At 38.7% G+C, this 22,408-nt stretch overlaps 1 protein-coding gene across 1 annotated transcript in view; it reads left to right on the top strand.

Moving 5' to 3' along the window:
* LOC126131609 (UBX domain-containing protein 11-like) overlaps positions 1-22,408 on the top strand; it is a 153,794-nt gene that overhangs the window by 48,338 nt on the left and 83,048 nt on the right. The window contains exon 4 of the mRNA XM_049915177.1: positions 19,180-19,302. Within this exon, the coding sequence (XP_049771134.1) occupies positions 19,180-19,302 (123 nt within the window). The remainder of the gene's footprint in view (positions 1-19,179; positions 19,303-22,408) is intronic.

The following is a 22,408-nucleotide window of genomic DNA, read 5'->3' as shown; positions in this document are numbered from 1 at the left end:
AAGGCCCTATGTGCAGCATCACGTTTATTCATTAACTGGCATAATGCAGTGGTCAGACACGGAGTGGGAGCTCTCTTTACCTTGACAGTGCGTTGAGGAGCATGTTTATCATACAGTCCAATAATTTTGCAACATAATTCCCGAATTTTTCTGTCTAAAGTCGGTTCATTGCTTATATCATGCCAAGGGATGTCTGAGCAATCCTTTTGAAGAGCATCATGGTTAACATTTTTTAAGTTTCTGTAGGTTACCAGGTGAGATTTTTCTTTGGTAGTATGAATTGAGTAATTTAAGAATATCACGTCATGAGCAGAGAGTCCCGGAGCGGATGTCTGATTGGCGCGAATTATTTTATCTGCTCGCTTTGTTGCTATTATATCTATGAGTGTGTGGCTGTGTGGCGTGTGATGAGTTGGGTCCAGCGGTGTTAAACTCATATCATTGGAGTGGAACAGTCTCCATAGTTTTTCTGCAGAGGGAGATTTTAACTGTAAGTCGATGTTTGTGTCGCCCATAATGATTATGTGTTCATACTGTGTCACGAGTGAGAACAGGGCAGACTGAAAGGAGGACATGGCACCAACATTTGGAGGTTTATAGATTACTCCAATTAGCAGTTTCTGATTTGATGTATTTATTTCGAAAAACAAGAACTCTGCTTCTCCTTCGCCCTTTGCATCCGATGTGCATAGTATAGTAGGTGGCAGATCAGTGCGAACATATGCACCCACACCACCCCCACGTCATGTTTCATGATCTGCCCTTAGGAGAGAGTAACCAGTGATTCGGATAGCGTCAGAAGAAATGTTTGGTTTCAACCAAGTTTCAGAGACGAGGATAATATGGAACAGCGATTGGCAGAACAGGTCACAGAACTCGTCGAAGTGAGCCGTTAGCGACTGCGCGTTTGCGTGGGCCACAAAGAGCCCGCCGCCGGAACCGGTCCATCCCATTGTGGCCGCCTGTAGGACTGAGCGCGCTCCGTTTACCTGCTGGCCGGAAGAAGGACAAAAGCTAGATTTCGCGGGGGAAGACATATTTACAGGTGTGCCCGAGGTTGTGGCTGACTCAAGCGTCTGTGGGCTAAAGGTGACAGACAGGCTGGAGGTATTGGAGAAGGGAGTGAAAAAAAAGATGGAAAGTGGCAGTAGTGGCTATGAAAAAGATAATAGTAGTAGTAGTGGTGGTGATGAGGATGAAAATTACAGATATAGAAAGGCAGTTTTAAGGAGATTCCTGTTAATGGAGAATGTTAATTCCCATTTGATTGACAATATGAATATACATGAGCACTTATGATAGACAAATAAAGAAGCAATATTTATGTGAAACAATTGACTGATTTTAAATAGAGTACTTATGGTACTTATAGAAATAATGAAGCAATATTTACACTTATATTTTTTCGAAATATATATATCCTTTGAGGAATCTACATGTGCATCCTATGTTAAAGAAATCTGTCAATAATTTCATAACAGAGTTTGGAAAACTGAAGGTGATATTGACAGACAATGCTGTCTATTACACCAGCAGAATCTGGAAAGAGACTATGAAGGAATACAATAGTAAACATATATTAATATATATCACATTTTTATCACTGTAGGAATCCAATTGAAAGATTGTCCCACGAATTAAATCGATTCCTACATACATATACCACACATCAACATTACAAATGGATCGAGTGGTTATCAGGATTTGAAAGGATTTATAAAGATTTGCCTCATACTTCTACAGGATATTCGCCCAACCAAGTGAAGTATGGCAGGGATGATTCTCAAGACTGGCTAAAGGGATGGCCACAAATCGAAGAAGACAATCTCACTAAGGAGGACCTCTCAAAGAAATTTTACTTTAATCTACAACATCAAGCTCAATTACAAAAGACAAAATTTGATGAAAATAGGAAGAAGGTAATAACCTATGTTGTTGGAGAAGAAATATTGTTGAGAAACCATCCAAAGGCCTCAATAAAGAAAATGTTAAATAAGAAATTTGTAGTATTTATATACTGGACCATACAGAATAATACAAATTCCCCATGAAGGAAGTTATATGCTTGCTGACTGTGATTCTGATGTGATAAAAGGTTTATTCCACGACACGGAGATAAAGAAATAAAATCAATTAGAAGATATATACCATTTGTGGAGAGAAAGTAAAGGAAAAGAGAATGAGAAGAGTATTTACTAACAGGACACTGATATTAGACTAGAGCCACAGTATGAGCTACAAGATGTATTATTTTGTTCATTATTTTATATATAGTTAAGAAGATTATTTTATTCAGTTATTATTAAATATAATGTATGTGTTATGGCAAACACAACATGATAATATAATTTAAGAAGATTAAAATGAAAAAGTTCACAGAAAACATAATTTCTGGAAAGAGAAAGAAGCAGTTAATAGATTGAAGAACAAGAGAAAGCAAGATTAACTGACTTCAAGGTGACTGGTTAAGTTTAAAAGAATGCTACCCTATAGGCATAAGTATTTTATGTTTATGAACTGTTGAAGAATTTTTTATATGTATTAATGGTAGGAAGTATATTTCATGTATGTGTAATGGGCATGATCAAAGCTAAAGGAAATATGAGGATGGAATGAAAAGAAAGCTGATGTAACTGTCTAATTGATATTATAATCTGGAAAACATGAGAAGAAAACCATCTGTTGAAGATAATGAAAGCATGATAAAAAACACACGACAATAATTATTTGAACAAATTATGAAACACATTTACTGATTAACTGGAAGAATTGCGCATTCACTTTGTTTTTCTGTTGACAAAACACTTGCCCCAGAGAGAATCGCAAGACACATGGTGGAGAAGCATAGATGATGTTACCAGCTGATATGTTATTCAACCCGATACTGTATGCAGCACATTTAAAGAACAAGAAAGAAGGAGATGACCGAGCCGGCTATAGCTGCCTCTACTTCTCGGTGGAAGTTGCAGCTCTATCCATTTTCTATTGGAACTGGCTGCAATCCATGCCTTGTGCAGCCAGTTGAAAGGGCTTCTCTCCAAACAGTTAAGTGTTGTGTGTGTGTTGTGTAGTGTGTGTGAAGTGCATCATGTCAAAAAGTGAAATTCAAACAAATTCATTGACGTTTGGAGATTCATGTAAATGGGCAATTTCTGTTAGGCCCCCATTTACAATTACTCATGTAAAATTTGATGTAAAGTGTATGTTACAACTTGTGATATGAAACTTGGGATGGCTGATCTAAGGTATAACAGCACAGTACATGCTCCAGTGAATCTTATTGTGACATTACAGATGGGGGGGGGGGGTACCAAATTTGTTATAAAAGTCAGTAAATTACTCAACGGACAGTATTTTTCAGTACAGGTATGTCATTCATTTCAAGCAAGTATCAATTTGTGATGTCATTGTCTAGACACAAGTGGACTTTAATCTGAATTTGTTTCAGGAAACTTAATAGTTTCTTTCAGGCGATAAATTTTTATTGATTATGAAATACAAGTTCTTGAAAATTATGCAGAATCAGAAACGTTAATTAGTAATTGCAGGCCATAGTTTAGCTGTTTAATATAAAGGTGTTTTGAATTTTGTGTGCATGAAAAAGTGTGAATTTATATGCAGCTTTTACTGTGAGACAAAATACCACTTAGAGTACTAAGAGTGTGCATGTACAGTTGGCTGACCTGCACGGTGAATTTTTTTGTGATTTTGACACGTATGGAGACAAATCCAGTTTCATTTAGACTTTACATGAGATACACACATCACGTTATTACAAAAGAGTCATTTAGCCCATTAGGGAAATCTGAAAACTGCGGGCTTGATTTGAAATGCGTTACACGCTGGTGTGTGATTGAGCTGTCAAAACGTGCTTGGACTTAATGCACAAAGAAGGAAATTAACTTTGATACAAGTGCTGATTTTTACAAAAATGAACTGAAAGTTTATTCAAAATATCAAGGTTCTGTTTTAATTGAGACATGTATCACTTTGTTGATCACATTGCTTAGCAACACTGTAATCCAGGTTAATTAATTCATTAGAATGATTTGTGATGTAATAAGCCCATTACACATACAAACTGTTACACGAAATTTGCTGACCACATGAGAATATGAGAGTGATTTTATTTCCAGAAATGCCAATAAACTGGCGGTTTCAAAAGTTAAATTACTAACTGTTGTGTAACTTCATTGATTGTCTACTGAACGTGTTGTATCATGTCTCTTCACAAGATATCTCAAGAAGCCAGAATAAACAAGAAACAAGAAGAAGACTAAAGAAGAGGCATCGGTATATTCTACTCACTCCATGTAAGTCAGTAGCCCAGTCCACCTAAGATGTGGGTTCTTTTTTCCTCAAAAAATATTCTTGTAATAAAGAAAGTGTTTTAGACAGTTTAATTTCTGTCAGATTTGGTTAAGGCTCCAGTTTCTGTATTCAGGATTTACTGACGAGAACTTAGTCTTTTGTCTTTTCGAGTCACAAATTTGACAAGCCAAAAAATATAATTACAGTCATCTGCAGTAGAAACATCCCACTCTTCATGTTGTTCATAAATGTTGGAAAAGCTGTAGGCTGTAGGTGGCATGGGAGATGTCCTTGCTACATTCACTAATGCACTGCCTGTAATATATGTATTAGTAGCTATTGATAATGCTATGTGATCTGCATTAGCAGTTGATAGTGTTTCATGGCTGAAAACCCACACTCTCACCTAATTGCAAAAATATTTCAAGGTCCTTTTTGCACACATAATGAATCACATCTTCATTGCCACTTTTGTAAAAGGCAATCTCTACATGCTACCAATAGGAACTCATCCTAATTTATTAACAACAAGAGATATATACAGGATGCTCCCTGGAGACAGTGCAGTCTGTCTTAATCTGTTTTCAAAATGAAAGACCAGTCCACACCATATCAGAGTTCCTCCTATAACAAATAGAGTCCACAATAGAAATACTTTAGCCAAACTGATAGCATACTTTCCATGTATTCCACAGATCGGGTCACAACTGACTCAAATCAGCCCTGGGCTGACTTATGTGCTGGATTCTGATGATCCATGTCCTCTGGGTAGTGGGGCCAGTAACAGGTGACAGTGATGTTGCACCAGCTGTTTGGGTCCCATAGTGACATCAGATGGTGTCCCACAACCCATACACAACTCTTCATCAAGAATGGAAACAACTGCCAGTAGAGTTTTTGAACCATCTTATGGAGAACAGACTATGTTGCCTCTAAGTGTGCGAGACAGTTAGGGGTAAACATATTTCAAATTAACTTCAGTTTTTTCTAGAAGCAACTCTTCAATTTATGTACTTTTTTTAAAATGTATATTTTCAATTTCAAATTGTTTATAGCTACATGTACCCTTTTACCTTTGTTGCTGTCTTTCTTTACTTACTTACAACTCATTTGTCCTTTCTTTATTTGTTAATATGTCTATATTTTTTCTCTTCTGCAGTAACATGCCTTCAAAACACACGCCGGCCACATGCCTGCTGTTGTAACGGTCCACCACGCTAGTAAGGGCTGTACAAAAACTCCCTGTTCTTGCAACAGTTGATCCTTTTTGAACATATAATCCCAATGCTCTCTCTCTCTCTTTTTTTCTTTTCTTTCTCTCTCTCTCTCTCTCTCTCTCTCTCTCTCTCTCTCCTCTCTCTCTCTCTTTTTTTTTTTTTTTTTTTTTTTTTTTTTTTTTTTTTTTTTTTTTTTTTTTTTTTTTTTTTTTCCTCTCTCTGTACTGCCAACTCGTGCTGTCCAGCTTCACCATTAGCTGATCAAAGGTGTTTATTCATAGCTTCATTGTACGATCACACACTTTTTTTACTGTTACATGTGCCAATATGGGATCAGCATATCTATTTACAAACATTGCTTTTACCTCCTGCATCTTTAAACGTTTCATGACCAGCCTTATAACTTCCTACAGAGCTCTATCTACAGTACTTACTATTTATTTCCATTTTAATACTTCAGTCATAATTTTTCATTTTCTTATTTTCAAATTCCTACCTCTAACAATTTGCTTCTCCACCTAGCTCATTCATATTACTCAAAAAGAATAACTTTATGCACCCTGGAATTACAACCACCAAAACCATGTTCTGAACAGTAAGGCAAATAAGTATCTTGTGACTGCTCAGATCTTTTTTCAATAAGAGTACTCTTACCGATACTAGTATCACTAAACGAATATAGGTGTTGTTTTCTTACCTTTGTGTACTGAAATGTCTCATTATACTGGGCAACCAGTTTTCCAGCCCAAATGCCTTACAGCAAATCTCAAGTTGTTAATTCTTCTACTTTACAATGCCTGGCTTGATATGACTTCTAGTATTTCTCAGTAAAATGAACTTTATTCCAATTAGCAGCAAGAAAAGGGTCAGTGAAATCAAACTCCTTAGTATAATTGACCCACTTAGACAATCTAACATTAAAGTGAACTTTTTCTACAATTTGTAAATGGTTCTGTGTCATACTTAGTTATATAAATTAAAACTGTTTTCCCAAACTCATAAGACTGAACATCAAATACACCAACAATAGTAACAAAAATCCCAGTAATCTTAGAACTAATATATTCTAAATAGTATGAATTATGTGTTTTCAAGCATGCACAAATGTGTGTCTTTGTACATTTGGCAAAGGTTTCTTCACCTAAACAATATTAAGGAAAGTCCAAATTACTAATTAAATGAGATGCAGAGTTGTCATTGTTGCAGACACTACTTGCATCAACTGTTATGAAGAACTAATGCCCAGCCTTTTTTTTACTGTCACCCAGCAGGTGACACAGCTGCATGTGGAATGTGTCCCAGTCTGTCTCTGTAACATTTCCCAATGTCCATCTAATACCAAACCCACTACCACTTTCATAATGCTCCTAGCCAACCACATCCTGACTCACAGTCATTTCACTTTTTGAAGACCAAATCAACAAACAAATCCGTGGTACTGTCATCGGTACATGGCACAATCCTATGCCAGCTTAGTTATGGGCCATATGGAGGAATCCTTTCTGCCCTGCCAACACTAAAACCCCCTTGCTGGTCTAGATTTATTGATGTCATTTTTGTGTTTTGGACTCTTGGTAGGGACAACCTTTGTTACCTTCTCCATAACCTTAACACCTACTCCCAAGTCCACTTCACCTGGTCCTTCTCTACTCAATGAGCCAACTTCTAAGATGCTGATCTTGGCTTCTCCGATGGTTCCATAAATATGTCCGTTCATATCAGGTGCACCAACTACCAGCATTACCTCCACTTTGATAGCTGTTGCTATTCTATGTCATAAAATCTCCTTCATACAGCCTCACCACCCGTGGATGCTGCATTGGCAGTGGAAAGCAAGAGTTGTCAAAAAATACCAGCAGCCTCACCAAAGCCATTACTGACAGACAAAATCATATTCATCTCTCCAGAAACATATCTATGCAATCTTCTTCTCTTACACCAGTAACCCTGTTAACCAGCCACTAACCAGCGCTCCTCTAATCACCAAGTATCACCTTGGCCTTGAAAAGCTCAACCACATCCTTCAGCAGGACTTTGACTACCTCTCGTCATGTTCTGAGGTGAGGGATGTCCTGCCCAAAATCCTACCCACATCACCCAAAGTTGCATTCACCACCCTCTCACCCTACAGAATATCCTAGTCCATCTGTAGGCTAATCCTGCTCTCAATCCTGAACCCCATGGGTCATTTCCTTATGGTCCAAACAGCTGCAAGACTTGTGGCATACACCCATTTACCACCTCCTACCTCGGTCCAGTCAGAGCCCTCTCCTGCCCAATAAAAGGCAGAGCCACATGTGAAAGCCATGTTACATATCTGCCCAATAAAAGGCAGAGCCACATGTGAAAGCCATGTTACATATCAGCTATGCTGTGATTACTGTACAACATTCTATGTGGGCATGACAAGTCCACTTGCAAGAACAGCCACTGTCAAACAGTGGCAAACTGCAATCTTAACCATGGAGTTGCTGAACATACTGTGCATGTCAATGCCAATGACTTCAACAGCTACTTCTCTATATGGACCGTTTGGACACTCCCTTCCAGCAGAAGTTTCTGTGAACTACTCATGTGAGCATTGTCTCTCTAGACTAACTTGTGCACTCACTATCCCCCTCCCCTAAACCTCCACTAACCTTTTTCCTATTGCCTCACCTAACCTTTTCCCTTCTGTCCACCACACCACTCTTTCCTCATCCAGATTATATACTGCCTTTTCCCACCATTCTTCCTCCTTCTCCCACCCACCACCCCCATTTGGGCACCCTCCCTCCCTCCCTATCCCCCCCCATTTTCCATTCCTCTCCCTTACTATCTCCTCTCCCTTTCTCCCTCTTCAGCACCATCTTCCTTACCTTTCCTCCTCTCCTCACTCTCTTTATCCCTCTATCTGGGTGTCTGTGTGATTGTGTGTATGAATGTGTATACTATTGCTAGAAAAAGAGCAAAAGCTTGAAATGTAGTATTAACTGTGCTGTTACATGTTTCTATGTGTCATGCACCAGTCCTCTCTATGTAAAGGGTTGTCTTTCCCTTATTTTACTTACTTTTTCATCCAGGTATTTCCATTATTGTTAAACTATAAAATTATTACACAGAATTCTTAGCCAGTACTTACCTTCAAGAGGCAAAATTTCAGTACTGCTAACAACACACATATACTATCCTAGGTTGCAGAACTGATTGTTCCTTCCTCAGGTAGGGGTAAGGTTTTAGGTTCGAGAAGGTTAAATGTAAGGGCAGGTCACTCAAATCACAGGATGAGAGGGACTGCTTTGTTGTCTATTGTGATACAATTAACTGCATTTCTGATCCAGTGAAACTTTTATAATACAATTAAAATGATGACGTCTAACTGTATCAGAAGGGGATAGATGGCTGAACAGTACTTATCTTCTGTAGGCAAAATTCCACAATAGAAGAAATCTGTCCTAGATCTGACAGCTGTTAGTTCCTCCCTCAGAGAGAAAAGAAGTGTAGGTTGGGAAGGAGGTGCAGGTCATTTAGATACCAGATTGAGAGGTGCCCACTTGGTGTGAGAAAAAGAGGAGTCAAAGATCTGTATCTGGCCAGTCATTCTGTCTCCTTGTAATTTTAAACTGTAGCTGTATTATTTTATCTGATGTGTATATATAAACATTATTACATGTAGCATTATGTCATGACCATACTTTAAGTATGGCATCTCTGACTTACAATGGCAAACACACAGCGACTCTCTCTGCTCTAAGTAAAGGAGATACTGGTTCTGTATTTAATGTCCTGAAGTCCTAATGGGGATTCCAGTAGAAAAATAAACTGATGAAACAAGTTGTGATACAAATGCACTTTGTGGAAGTATTGAGCAGTTGAACTGTGCATAAACAAGAAAATGAACACTGCACACAAATGTGCACATGCCCCCTCCCCACTCGCACACACACAAATTCTTTTTGTGCTGTGGCCTGACTTGGATGACTGGTTGACTGGTTGTCTTGGAAAGCAGGAGGGAGGGGAGAAGGGTAGGCAGGGAAGAAGAAAAGATACAGGAAGCAGGAAGGACTGATGGGGAACAGGAAGGGCACATGGAGGTAGAGAATCCACATCATTGTGTATGTTGCATACAAAAGTTTGATACAGGGAGACTACTGTGAAAACAGTGTGAATGAGAGTGCAAAGGCCTTTAAAAGTGACTAAAGGAGTGCAAATCTGTGGTATTCATTTCATTTTGTGACTTTATTAGTATTGCCTTCAGTGCTGTCTAAAGATAGATAGGGACTTTGCCTGTAGTGTACATTTTCAATGGGACCTGGCCACTGTCGGTAAACAGCTGATAAATTTTTTGGCCGCAGTTGACAGGGTTCAGGCTGCTGCCTTGGTCTGTGGTGGTCATGGGACTCCTGAGGCAAATGCTTTGGCCCTTCTGAAGCCTATACTGTCATCTGGCAACCTTAATGCTGCTACACCTCCTGATTTATAAATCACAGCCAGTCAGTAGTTGCCAGGGGTACTGGCCACACAGCTGTCACCCTATGTCTTAAAATAGGTTTGAGATATTTCCTGCTGCTGAAAGTACATTTGACCAAGCACAGGATGCCTCACCTGTTGGTTCTGTGGCTGATCTTCCTGAGAGGTGCGAACAAGCACAGAGAGTGAGATGGCTTGTCACTGGGAACTCGAGTGTTAGATGAGTGATTTGAGAAAAGAGCAGTGTCTACTCTATTTGTCTTCTGAGGGGTCTCATCCAAGACATGGAGGAGCCAGCAGTGAAAGACACCTCCTGCCTGGATTCAGAGGCCTTCCTTGATTCCTGCAGGCGGCTCGCTAATTTGGTGAAGACAACTAGCCTCGCTCAAGGGATGGGAGCAGAGTTACTACTTTGCTGCATTGTTCCCATAACCAATTGTGGTGCTCTGGTTTTGGAAGCATAAAACAGAAATTCAGATGATTCCATAATGGTATTGAATGCAAATTTCTTGACCTGTGCTATTAGGTGGAGAACTCTAGGATACCCTTTAGTAGATCAGGTGTGCACTGCACGCAGGGAGCAGCTACTAGCATAGTGGAGTATATATGGCTGCACATGCAGGGTTTTTAGAATAGAGAAATCCATCCATAGGCCTGATAAGATGCCTTCTGAGTCCAGACAGAGTAGCATTTGTCATAGCAGATTGGAGAAAGAAAATGTTAATATAGTATTAGCTAAATGCACGAACGTCTATGGAAAGGTCCTGGAACTGATATCACTTATAAATGGCAACTGCCCGTATGGTACTAGGGACAGAAAGCTGGCAGAACACAAAGGTTAATAGCAATGAAACTCTAAACTCTGACTGGACTGTATAGCACAAAGATAGGCTGAATGCTGGTGGTGGTGGCGGGTTTATAAAAGAAAAACCAAACATTGTCCGAACAGGCCTTAAAGACCCTATGGTACTGACTAACTGCCGTGTCATCCTCAGTCATTAGGTATCACTGGATGTGGATACAGATGGGCATGTGATCCGAGGGATGAGTGCCCCCTGCTTGCCAACAGCACTGAGGAGACCGGGATGGGCACCTGTCCAAGTATTAGCCAAGCCCAACAGCACTTAACTTCAGTGATCTAACAGGAACTAGTGTTACCACTGTGGCAAGGCTGTTGGCAGGCATGTTTGTAGCAATAAAAAAATAGTATAATCTCTAGTGAGATTAGAACAGACTCCAAATGCAAAATAATTTGGGTAAAGAAGTGTTAAAGGTGGTTCAAATGTGGTCATTGTGTGCTTTCATAGATCTGCTTCAGCAATGGTAGAGACGGAACAGTTGAGGGGAAACTTGGAGAATATTTTGCGTAAATTTCTGGGTCTTGTTATAGTTTTAGGTGGCGATGTTAACTTACAGCTATAGACTGGAAGACTCAAGTGAATAAGATAGGTAATAGGGACAGAAAATCATGTGAAATTGTTTTAAGTGTCTTATCTAAAAATTACTTCAAGCATTTAATCAAAGGACTGACTCGTGAAGGTAACATCTTAAACCTGGTGACAAACAGACACAAACTTTTTGACACAGTTAGCAAATAACTGGGAATCGGTGATCACAAGGCCATTATGCTCTCACTGAATAGGCTATAAACAGGAATACAAAGAAAGGCAGTAAGATCTTTCTGTTTAGCAGAAGTGACAAGAGACGGATTCCAGATTACCTGACAGGTCATCACAAAAATTTGATTCCAGCATTGACAATGTTGAGCGTCAGTGGACAAAGCTCAAGAGCATCATACAACACATGTAGAGGGTCAGTGCAAATTTAAATTCAGCCAAAGCCTCTCAGACAAACGAAAATTTAATGAATTCAGAATTAGCATAATGAGAGCTTTGTGTGAAGCTTTCAGTGAATGTGAAATAGAACTCTACCTACCCGCTTGACAGAAAATCCTAAGAAGTTTTGGTCTTATATTAAATCAGTGAATGGATGGAATCCATATGTCCAGACACTCTGTGACCATAAAGCCATTGAAAACAGAGAATGACACAGAAAAGGCTGAAATACTAAACATCTTTTCCAAAACTTTTTCACTAAGGAAAATCACACTATAGTTGCTCTTTTAAATTACCACTCAAATGACAATAAATAAATAAATAAATAAAAACAAGTGACCAAGGATAGAAAAGAAACAGAAATCGCTCAACAGAGGAAACACCACTGGACCCAATGAGATATCAATTTGATTCTACACAGAGTATGTGAAAGAACGTGCCCTAGTCTAGCAGCAGTATACTGTAGGTTTCTAGAGAAGTGAAGCATACCTAGTAATTAGAAAAAAAGGACAAGTCATTCGTATTTTCAGTAAAGGTTGTTGAACAGACACACAGAACTATAGGCCTGTATTTCTGATGTTAGTCTGTTGCAGAATTTGGAACATGTTTTATGCTCACATATTACAACATTTCTGGAGACTGAAAATCTGTTCTGTAGGACCCAATGAGTATTCCGGAAACACTGATAATGTGAAACTCAGCTTGCTCTTTTTGTCAACAAGATCAAGAAAGCAGTACAAACAGGCACCCAGGTAGCTGCCATGTTCCTTGCCTTCTTTAAGGCAGTCAATACAGTTCCACTCTGCCGCCTAATGAACAAAAAATGAGCATATGGAATATCAGAGCAGCCTTGTGAGTGAAGAGTTTCTAGAAAACAGAACACAGCATGTCTTTCTGAATGGAGAGAAGTCTTCTGATGTAAAAGTAACTTCTGACGTGCCTCAGGGAAGTGTTATGGAACTGTTACTTTCCACAGTTATATGAACAACATATCCCCTCTCCTCAACAGTAATATCACAAAATATATTCTGGTGTATAGAAGTCATATGTCAGGCAAAAATAATGGCTAATGATAAGTTTACACCAGAGACAGAAAATAAAAGCAAAGCAATCTGGAAAGTAATAAAGCAGGAAGGAAATAGTAAAAAGGAAACTTTCCTACTGAACTGTGACAACAAGAGAATTACTGACCCACAGTAGATTGCAAACCTGTTCAGGCAGTACTATGAAGACAATACAAAAAACTAAATAATTAATGATAAGAAAGACAGCCCAATCAACCAAAACAATGAAGTGAATTCTTGCCTCCACTCAATCTATCTCTATGACACATCCTCGAATGAAATCATTCACACAGCAAAAACCTTCAGAAAAACACCCTCAGGAATTGATAGTATTCCTGATTTCATCATAAAAGAATGTGTTATAAACATTGCAACACCACTTGCAGAGATAATCAACTTGTCTTTCTCAACCGGAATCTTTCCTGAATGTCTTAAAATTGCCAAAGTGAACCCTGTTCATAAAAAAAGTGACAAAGCAAATTTGGAAAACTATAGACCAATCTCATTATTGTCAGTTGTTGCCAAACTCATGGAAAGAATCATGTATAACAGATTAATGGAATTTCTAGATAAGAACAAAATCCTCGCTGATGCCCAACATGGTTTTTGGAAAAATAAATCTACAACCAGTGCCATATATAATTTCTTACAAAATGCTCTAGAAGCCCTGGATAATAAACAATATCCTGCTGGTATTTTATTATATCTGAGCAAAGCTTTTGACATTTTGGACCACAGAATCCTGTTGGAAAAACTCCAGAGGTGCCGCATTTGAGGCACTGCGCTAAAATGGTTCTCCTCATACCTGACAAATCAGAAACAAAAAGTAGTAATAACATATGAACTAAATGTTAGCACTAGAACATATTTTTCAGATGCAGGAATAATCAAAACTGGAGTCCCTCAAGGATCCATTCTTGGGCCTGTTCTTTTCCTTCTCCATATAAATGACACAGATGTAAGCATAGAATCACAACGAAATATTTTGTTTTGCAGATGACACAAGTATACTTCTTACAGAGGATACACAAACACAGCCACAAGAAAACGTAAATAAATCTACAGACCTGCTAAATGACTGGTTTGGAGCAAATAAACTAATAATAGACACTTCCTAAACAACTGTGCTTAATTTCTGTTTGAAGGGGGGAGGCCTGTGACACTGCTATGACAATAATGCCAGTGGAATTACACCCTGACTGGAAACAAAATTTTTATGCATACGGCTTCAAAATGATTTTAAATGGCAGACACATATGACAAAAACGAACATGACACTGAAAAAAGTATGCTACAGCCTACACTTACGGCACATAAAGCTAGTTTCCACACTGTTAGAACTGCATACTTTGCCCAGTTCCACAGTATTCTACAGCATGGAATTATAGTCTGGGGTAGCACAGCTGCTAGCTCAGTAATCTTCCAGACCCAAAAAAGAACTGTAAGAGCAATGCACCATGCAAAACTCATGTAGGTCCCTCTTTAAAAAATCTTCTATCCTCCCTATTCCCTGTCTTTTTATTCTAGAAAATTGTAAATATGTGGTGAAAAACATCAAAGAGATAAATAAAAACTGTAATGTACATGAACACAATACCAGGCAAAAAGACAAACTCCATGTTCAGTCAGTATGGACAACAGCCTATCAAACCTCCAGTACACATAGCATAATACAAATATACAATAGTCTTCCACATAAAATTAAAGTTATTTCTTAATTTTCTGTTTCACAAATCCCTAAGGGCATTCTTATTAGATCACTGCTTCTGTTCAGTGATAGAATTTTTAAACCATGTGAAGTACAACAGACATGAAGCAAGAATATGCAAAAATTGTTGCTGCTGCTAAAGCAAGATCAAATATAATTAATTTATTGTACTATTAAAATAACTGTTGAAGTTATATCTAACCTGTGTGTGTGTGTCATGCAAATGACATTCGACAATCTGTAGAGATTTACTGGATGAATAAATAAAAAAAATGATCTATCAGATTATGTCAGAAGTTCCAAGAGGCTTTTCGTGGGTGATGGTGATGTATGCAGAGAAATCATGACTATAGAAAATTGTAATGAAATGCAGGATGACCTGCCGAGGTTAGATGCATGGCACAGGGAGTGACAGTTGACCTTCAACATAAACAGATGTAACATTTTGTGAATAAATAAACAAAGTCTCAGGACAATCACTGGAAGAAGTTACTTCTGTACAATATTTAGAAGTATGTGTACAGAGTGATTTGAAATGGAATGATCACATCAAAGTAACAACAAGGAAGGCAGATTCCAGACAGATTTGTTGGAAGAATCCCCGGGAAAAGTAACTGATCAACAAAGGGATGTGCTCACAAAACACTCATTCGCTCAACACTTGAATACTGCCTGTCAGTATGGGATCTGTACCATATAGGACTGATGGAGGAAATAGAAAAGATCCAAAGTAGTACAGCACGTTTCATTACAGTTCATGTAGTAGCTCTAAAGCATTACAGAGATTCTCAGCCAACTCCAGTGTCAGACGCAGCAAGAAAGGCATTTTGCATCATGATATGGTCTACTGTCAAAGTTATGAGTTTGAAAATTTCTAAAGAGAACCAATATATTGCTTCCTCCTACATATATTTTGTGAAAAGATCATGAAGATAAAAGTAGAGAGATTCGAGCCCACACACAGGCTTACCAGCAATCATTCTACCTGTGAACCGTATGTGACCAGAACAGCAAAAGGGGAAGTGACACTGGTGCATAAAGTACCCTCCACCACACACAGTAAGATTGCTTGCAGATGTAGAGGGATGTTGTGGATGTTTGTCCCTAACTACATAACTCAGAGAAGCAGTTACTTAAGAAAAGGGGGAAGGGCCAAGATGGCATGGGTTTGAGGCAGCCATTAAATTTGGTCCTATTGAACAAAGTATTGGGCTTTACTTTAACGGTGAAGTAGTTTGAAAGTGATCATCAGTACAAACAGATAAATGGTTGTTTGCCAAGCTCTTCTTAAATAAAATGCAGCACAGTCACTACAGCGAAACTGATGCCTTGCATGACTGCATCTGTATATTGTTCTGAATCTGATGATGTTATTATGAATGATGACACTAGAGTGGGGTTTATTAGGCCAGTCTTAGACCTGGTTCTTCCATACTGATGTAAATATTACCCACTCATTCACCATGTTCTGTAGAACAGTCCATGAAGGATAATTGAGATGTTAAACATTAAAAAAGTGAAAGTGAATGGCTGTTAGAGACTACATCATTAATTATTTCTGCGTGCTAAGGCTTCTTCAGCTGTATTAAATAGCAGCAGAAGATAGATGCAATCACATTGTTATTTACTGAAAATTATCAGTTATCTACATTTGTAACAAAAAGACCTGTGTACAACAAAGATAGCTACTTGTCATGCAGCTAACAGCGGTCTTTCTGCCTTGAATTTACATAACCAGTTACTTTTTGAAGAGGGGTGGTTATTCAGATATGCTGTGTTTTTTTTTATTTAGAATTTATTTGTGTTCTGTGTCTTGCTTTATGTCTAATGGGAGTTTGCTTTTTGCACCAGCTTACAGTACTCCACACCCCTTTGAGCCAGAGACAGTAAGACATATCTTCAAGGAAATAATTTTTCTGTTTTGCATTGTTGTTATGTAAAAGTTATGTCAAATTAAATTGATTTTTATTACTGGCATTACATACCATTAGGAAGTAAAAATAGTGGGCTGCATATAAGAATTCCATGCTATTTGAAGGGGTTGCTTCAAATGTGTGGATATATACTGGATATACACTCCTGGAAATTGAAATAAGAACACCGTGAATTCATTGTCCCAGGAAGGGGAAACTTTATTGACACATTCCTGGGGTCAGATACATCACATGATCACACTGACAGAACCACAGGCACATAGACACAGGCAACAGAGCATGCACTAGTACAGTGTATATCCACCTTTCGCAGCAATGCATGCTGCTATTCTCCCATGGAGACGATCGTAGAGATTCTGGATGTAGTCCTGTGGAACGGCTTGCCATGCCATTTCCACCTGGCGCCTCAGTTGGACCAGCGTTCGTGCTGGACGTGCAGACCACGTGAGACGACGCTTCATCCAGTCCCAAACATGCTCAATGGGGGACAGATCCGGAGATCTTGCTGGCCAGGGTAGTTGACTTACACCTTCTAGAGCACGTTGGGTGGCACGGGATACATGCGGACGTGCATTGTCCTGTTGGAACAGCAAGTTCCCTTGCCGGTCTAGGAATGGTAGAACGAGGGTTCGATGACGGTTTGGATGTACCGTGCACTATTCAGTGTCCCCTCGACGATCACCAGTGGTGTACGGCCAGTGTAGGAGATCGCTCCCCATACCATGATGCCGGGTGTTGGCCCTGTGTGCCTCGGTCATATGCAGTCCTGATTGTGGCGCTCACCTGCACGGCGCCAAACATGCATACGACCATCATTGGCACCAAGGCAGAAGCGACTCTCATCGCTGAAGACGACACGTGTCCATTCGTCCCTCCATTCACGCCTTTTGCGACACCACTGGAGGCGGGCTGCACGATGTTGGGGCGTGAGCGGAAGACGACCTAACGGTGTGCGGGACCATAGCCCAGCTTCATGGAGACGGTTGCGAATGGTCCTCGCTGATACCCCAGGAGCAACAGTGTCCCTAATTTGCTGGGAAGTGGCGGTGCGGTCCCCTACGGCACTGCGTAGGATCCTACGGTCTTGGCGTGCATCCGTGCGTCGCTGCGGTCCGGTCCCAGGTCGACGGGCACGTGCACCTTCCACCGACCACTGGCGACAACATCGATGTACTGTGGAGACCTCACGCCCCACGTGTTGAGCAATTCGGCGGTACGTCCACCAGGCCTCCCACATGCCCACTATACGCCCTCGCTCAAAGTCCGTCAACTGCACATACGGTTCACGTCCACGCTGTCGCGGCATGCTACCAGTGTTAAAGACTGCGATGGAGCTCCGTATGCCACGGCAAACTGGCTGACACTGACGGCGGCGGTGCACAAATGCTGCACAGCTAGCGCCATTCGACGGCCAACACCGCGGTTCCTGGTGTGTCCGCTGTGCCGTGCGTGTGATCATTGCTTGTACAGCCCTCTCGCAGTGTCCGGAGCAAGTATGGTGGGTCTGACACACCGGTGTCAATGTGTTCTTTTTTCCATTTCCAGGAGTGTATATATATGCTCGATACATCTTTTATTTATCTTATCTGCATTTGCCCATAATTTAAATACATAAGAAAACTGGTAATGAAAGTATGCAAAATAAGCTAGTACCCTCTGTTCAAGGAACATACTGCTATAAACTAATACTGTGAAGAGTTTCAGATTGTCTCTCAATGGTTGTATCTTTGAATTTAAACCATTTTAGCACAGTATTCAGCAGGATCCAAAGGAATCTTAAAGAAAGTGTTTTGTGGTGTAGGGCCATTGATGCCTATTTCAGGCACCTGAGCACTATTTTTGCTTGTTTCAAACTGCATGACGTGAGTCTTTGTATGATTAAAAGTTAAACTGTTCTCTGTGCACCATCCGCAGGTCTTTTTGGATATAATCTGATGTGTCTCTGGTATAATCAGACTGGACCCTTGACTGATAAGTTATTATCATTAGCAGCTATTAATTTTTTGAACATGCCTCCGAAGTTATTGAAAATAATTTTTATGGGTTAAGAACAGCTGCAGACCCAGTATCAAAGTTTGTGGGGACTTCATGTTTCATGTTATCCCAATCTTGAGTTTACTTTTATGTCTGTGATGCACTTGCTACTGTGACCTATTGGTTTCTGTTGTCATGGTAAGACTCCACTCGTGCTATATACTTGACATTTATTCTATGACATTTCAATGTATCAAGTAGCCTTTTATGGTCCACATAATGTAAGGACATTGTAAAATGACTCTGTACACCAATAGGATAGCATTTGTACATTATTGTTTAGTGTTTCAGACTGCTAAACTGCAATTCACATAATACTGTTTTGGGATGTATAGGGAGGATTTTCGGGATGAGTATTCCTCATTTGAGAACATTACAAAAGTTAGTCAAAAACTTTATGAAGTGTGTATAACAGTGATGCAAACACCCATCTGTGGCTAGTTTGTGTTTGTGGCTAGAGTATTATAATTGTGGCATGATACAACAAGGGAAATCTATTTGTGGTCCACAATAAAACTGCAATAAGACAGAAAATTTAGAGAAATTTGTACATTCACGAATCAATTTTTCTTTTCATATTTTCTATTTATTGTGGCTCTGTTTCTCAGAGACTTTCACTTTTCACAGCTGACTGATCTGCAGAAAAGCAAGGAAGTAATAAATATAAGCACAAAGAAGAGTATACATTGTAAATATCGGGAACTGCTCCATAGATGTCAGAAAGCAGAGAGACAGGTCTATGAAATGGAGGTAAATGTGTAGTAATTTAGGGTTTCATTTGATTTGTTTATTGTAATGAATTTATAACTAGTAGGATTAATTTTTCCAAAATAAAATCATTCAGCAGGTGCAGTGTGAAATATTTATTGCACTTAACCATGTTTGACAGATTAATCTATCATCTTTATAAATCCACAAAATTTAGAAAAATACAAATCATTAGAACATAGTCATAAATGGTTTATCTATTTATTTGTCCAAGAATCATTTTAGTACATTGTTTGTACATGTGATGTAGGACAGTATTAAACCTAATTAATTTACAGTAAATAGTCATTTAGACTACATTGTTGACATAATCAAAATGCATAATAATGGAGGTTGGTGTGCTACATTGCTTCTGCATGTGATAATAGCAGTCATGAAATGAGATGACATGATAAACACAACATAAACTATATTATGAATTGACAGTTAGTAAAATTTGCTAAATCAGGTTTACTTATTACATTGTTTTGTAAAAGAATGATCAAGCAAGAACTGTTTTAACTTTATTTTAAATGTATTTAATGTTGGTATGCGTTTTAGGTAAGAAGGCAAATGATTATCTAACATAGCTCCAGTATGATTCACACCTATTTGGCATAAGTTTGTATTTACATTATTCATGTGTAGGTTCATCTTCTGCCTGATTTCATATGTGTGTATATCATAGTTGTATCTGAAGTGATTTTCCTTTTCTAAGATGATCCCTTTTGTGCAAATTAGTATTTTGTATATACAGGCAAGGCAGTGGCAATATTTTGAGTGTTTTAAAAAGGGACCTGCAGGAATTCTTGAATTTAGCTTTTTTATCAGCCTGATAATCTTTTTCTATATTTTAAATGTTTTTGTAGAATTTGTGGAATTCCCCCAAAAAATTATTCCGTACATAAGTAGCGACTGTATACTACAGTGATACATTGTCAGCACTGATGAGCAGCGTGTATTCTGGGTGAGCATCTTAACAGCATATGCTAGTGAATTCAATCTCTTATTCAAATTGTTTAGGTGCACCTCCCACTTCAGATCTGCCTGAACATGAATGCCTAGAAATTTTGTATGATCAGCCTTTGACATGTTTTTCCTTCGATAGTAAAAACAGGTTTTGCAGGCTGGAGGTTTCATGTGGTGTGGAAATTAACTGCCAGAGTTTTTTTTTCAGAGTTTATGATGAGCCTATTGGTTCTGAACCAGTGCATTAAGGTATGCATAACTGATATTGCAACATCCTGCAGATTTTCCTCACCTGTGATTTAATTAGAATATTAGTGTCATTTGCAAAGAGAACAGTGGTTCCATCATGTATTTTACCAGCCAAGTCATTTATATACTGCAGAAATAGGACAGGTCCCAGAACTGACCCTTTTGAAACTCCATATTAGATTTTCATCTCATCACTGTAAAAACTAGAAATTTTTTGTGTTTCACTATCTTTGTGTTTTATTTCTGTAATCTGAGGTATGACTGGAGCCACCTTTCAGACTGGTCTCTTATTCTATAATTACTTAATTTACACAAGAGAATTTCATGATCAATAACATCGAAGGCTTTACTTAGATCCAAAAATATCTCAGACACGTGTTGCTTATCATCCACTGCTTTAATGTTTCATTTAAGAAGGCAAAATTTTCTTTCTGTGTTGACTTTCCAGCTCTGAACCCATGTTGGGAGTCACTTATCAGCATCTCCTTATTTAAGATAACTGTTAATCTTCTAAGGATCATATTTTCCATAATTTTGCTGAAGCCTGATAATACTGAAACTCGCCTGTAGTTAGAAATATCACTTTTTGTACCCTTCTTATGCAAAGGTGTTACTTTTGCAGTTTTTAGATTATTTGGAAACCTACCACTCTCAAAAAATGAATTTACTATGTCTTTTGTTAATGGTTCCACAGTAAATGTTGTGCTAACATTGATAATAGCATTAGGTATCTCACCAACACCCACTGAATATTTATTAGGTAATTCTTTTAGGATTCTTGACAGTTCATCAGGTGTCTGCAGCTCGTGGTCTAGTGGTTAGCATTGCTGCCTCTGGATCAGAGGATCCCGGGTTCGATTCCTGCCCAGGTTGGGGATTTTCTCTGCTGGGGACTGGTTGTTTGTGTGGTCCTCATCATTTCATCATCATCATCATCATCATCATCATCATCATTCATGACAGTGCTTAGATTGGGCTGTGTAAAAAATTGGACTGTGTAACGTTTGGGACTTTGTACGGGTGCTGATGACTGCGCAGTTGAGTGCCCCACAAACCAAACATCGTCATCCAGTTCCTCGGGTGTTGCTGGATACATGAATAATGTGTTTGGATTAATTTTTTGATCTGAGTGACTGGCTGGCTGTTTGTCAAGGTGTGTATTTATTAACTGCTGTGCTATATTAGAAAAATAGCTGTTGAAAGCCGTAGCCACATGTTTGGGGTCAGTTAGTTTATTTTTATTCGTAATCATTTCTATATTACTGTGATTAACTGACCAGGTTTCCATTTTTTTTCTTATAATTTGCCAGGTTGCTTTAGTTTTTCTTCAAATTACACGATATTTTGTCATTTTCTAGTTTTTTTGCTTTTTAAACTACTCCTGTTAATATTATTTTGTGTCTTTTGAAATATGTAATAAAGTCAGGATTAGTATTTTGCTTTGGAGTACTCTCTTTTTGTTTTGACATGATATCCTTATCCTTTTTCTAATCCACTTGTTTGTTTGTTTTTAGTAGAGCTATCATAGTTATTTTCTCATAAAAGTCATTTAAAAAAAAGGTTTGATTGTAGGCATAAACTTATCATATTTCTCATTGGTATAATTACAGTCATTACATCTTCCCAACTTTCACTCTTTAGAAGAGAACAAAAATATTCCACATCTTTTGTATTGAAATTCCTTACAGTGTATCATATTCTACTGGGAATTTAGTGTCCTGAAGTATTCACTGCAAGAATTTGAGCATTGTGATCACTAAAATCAGTGTTTACAACTTCTATGTTATAGGCATATTTGCTCATATTTATCAAGATCTGATCAATAATAGATACAAGTTGTCAAGCTGGTTCAGTTACCATTGTACTGATGTTGAACGATTGTGGTGAGATT

The sequence above is a fragment of the Schistocerca cancellata genome, chromosome 1 (assembly GCF_023864275.1).
Source record: "Schistocerca cancellata isolate TAMUIC-IGC-003103 chromosome 1, iqSchCanc2.1, whole genome shotgun sequence".
Lineage (NCBI taxonomy): Eukaryota > Metazoa > Arthropoda > Insecta > Orthoptera > Acrididae > Schistocerca > Schistocerca cancellata.
The sequence above is the reverse complement of the archived record's forward strand: the minus strand, read 5'-3'. Positions and strand labels throughout refer to the sequence as shown.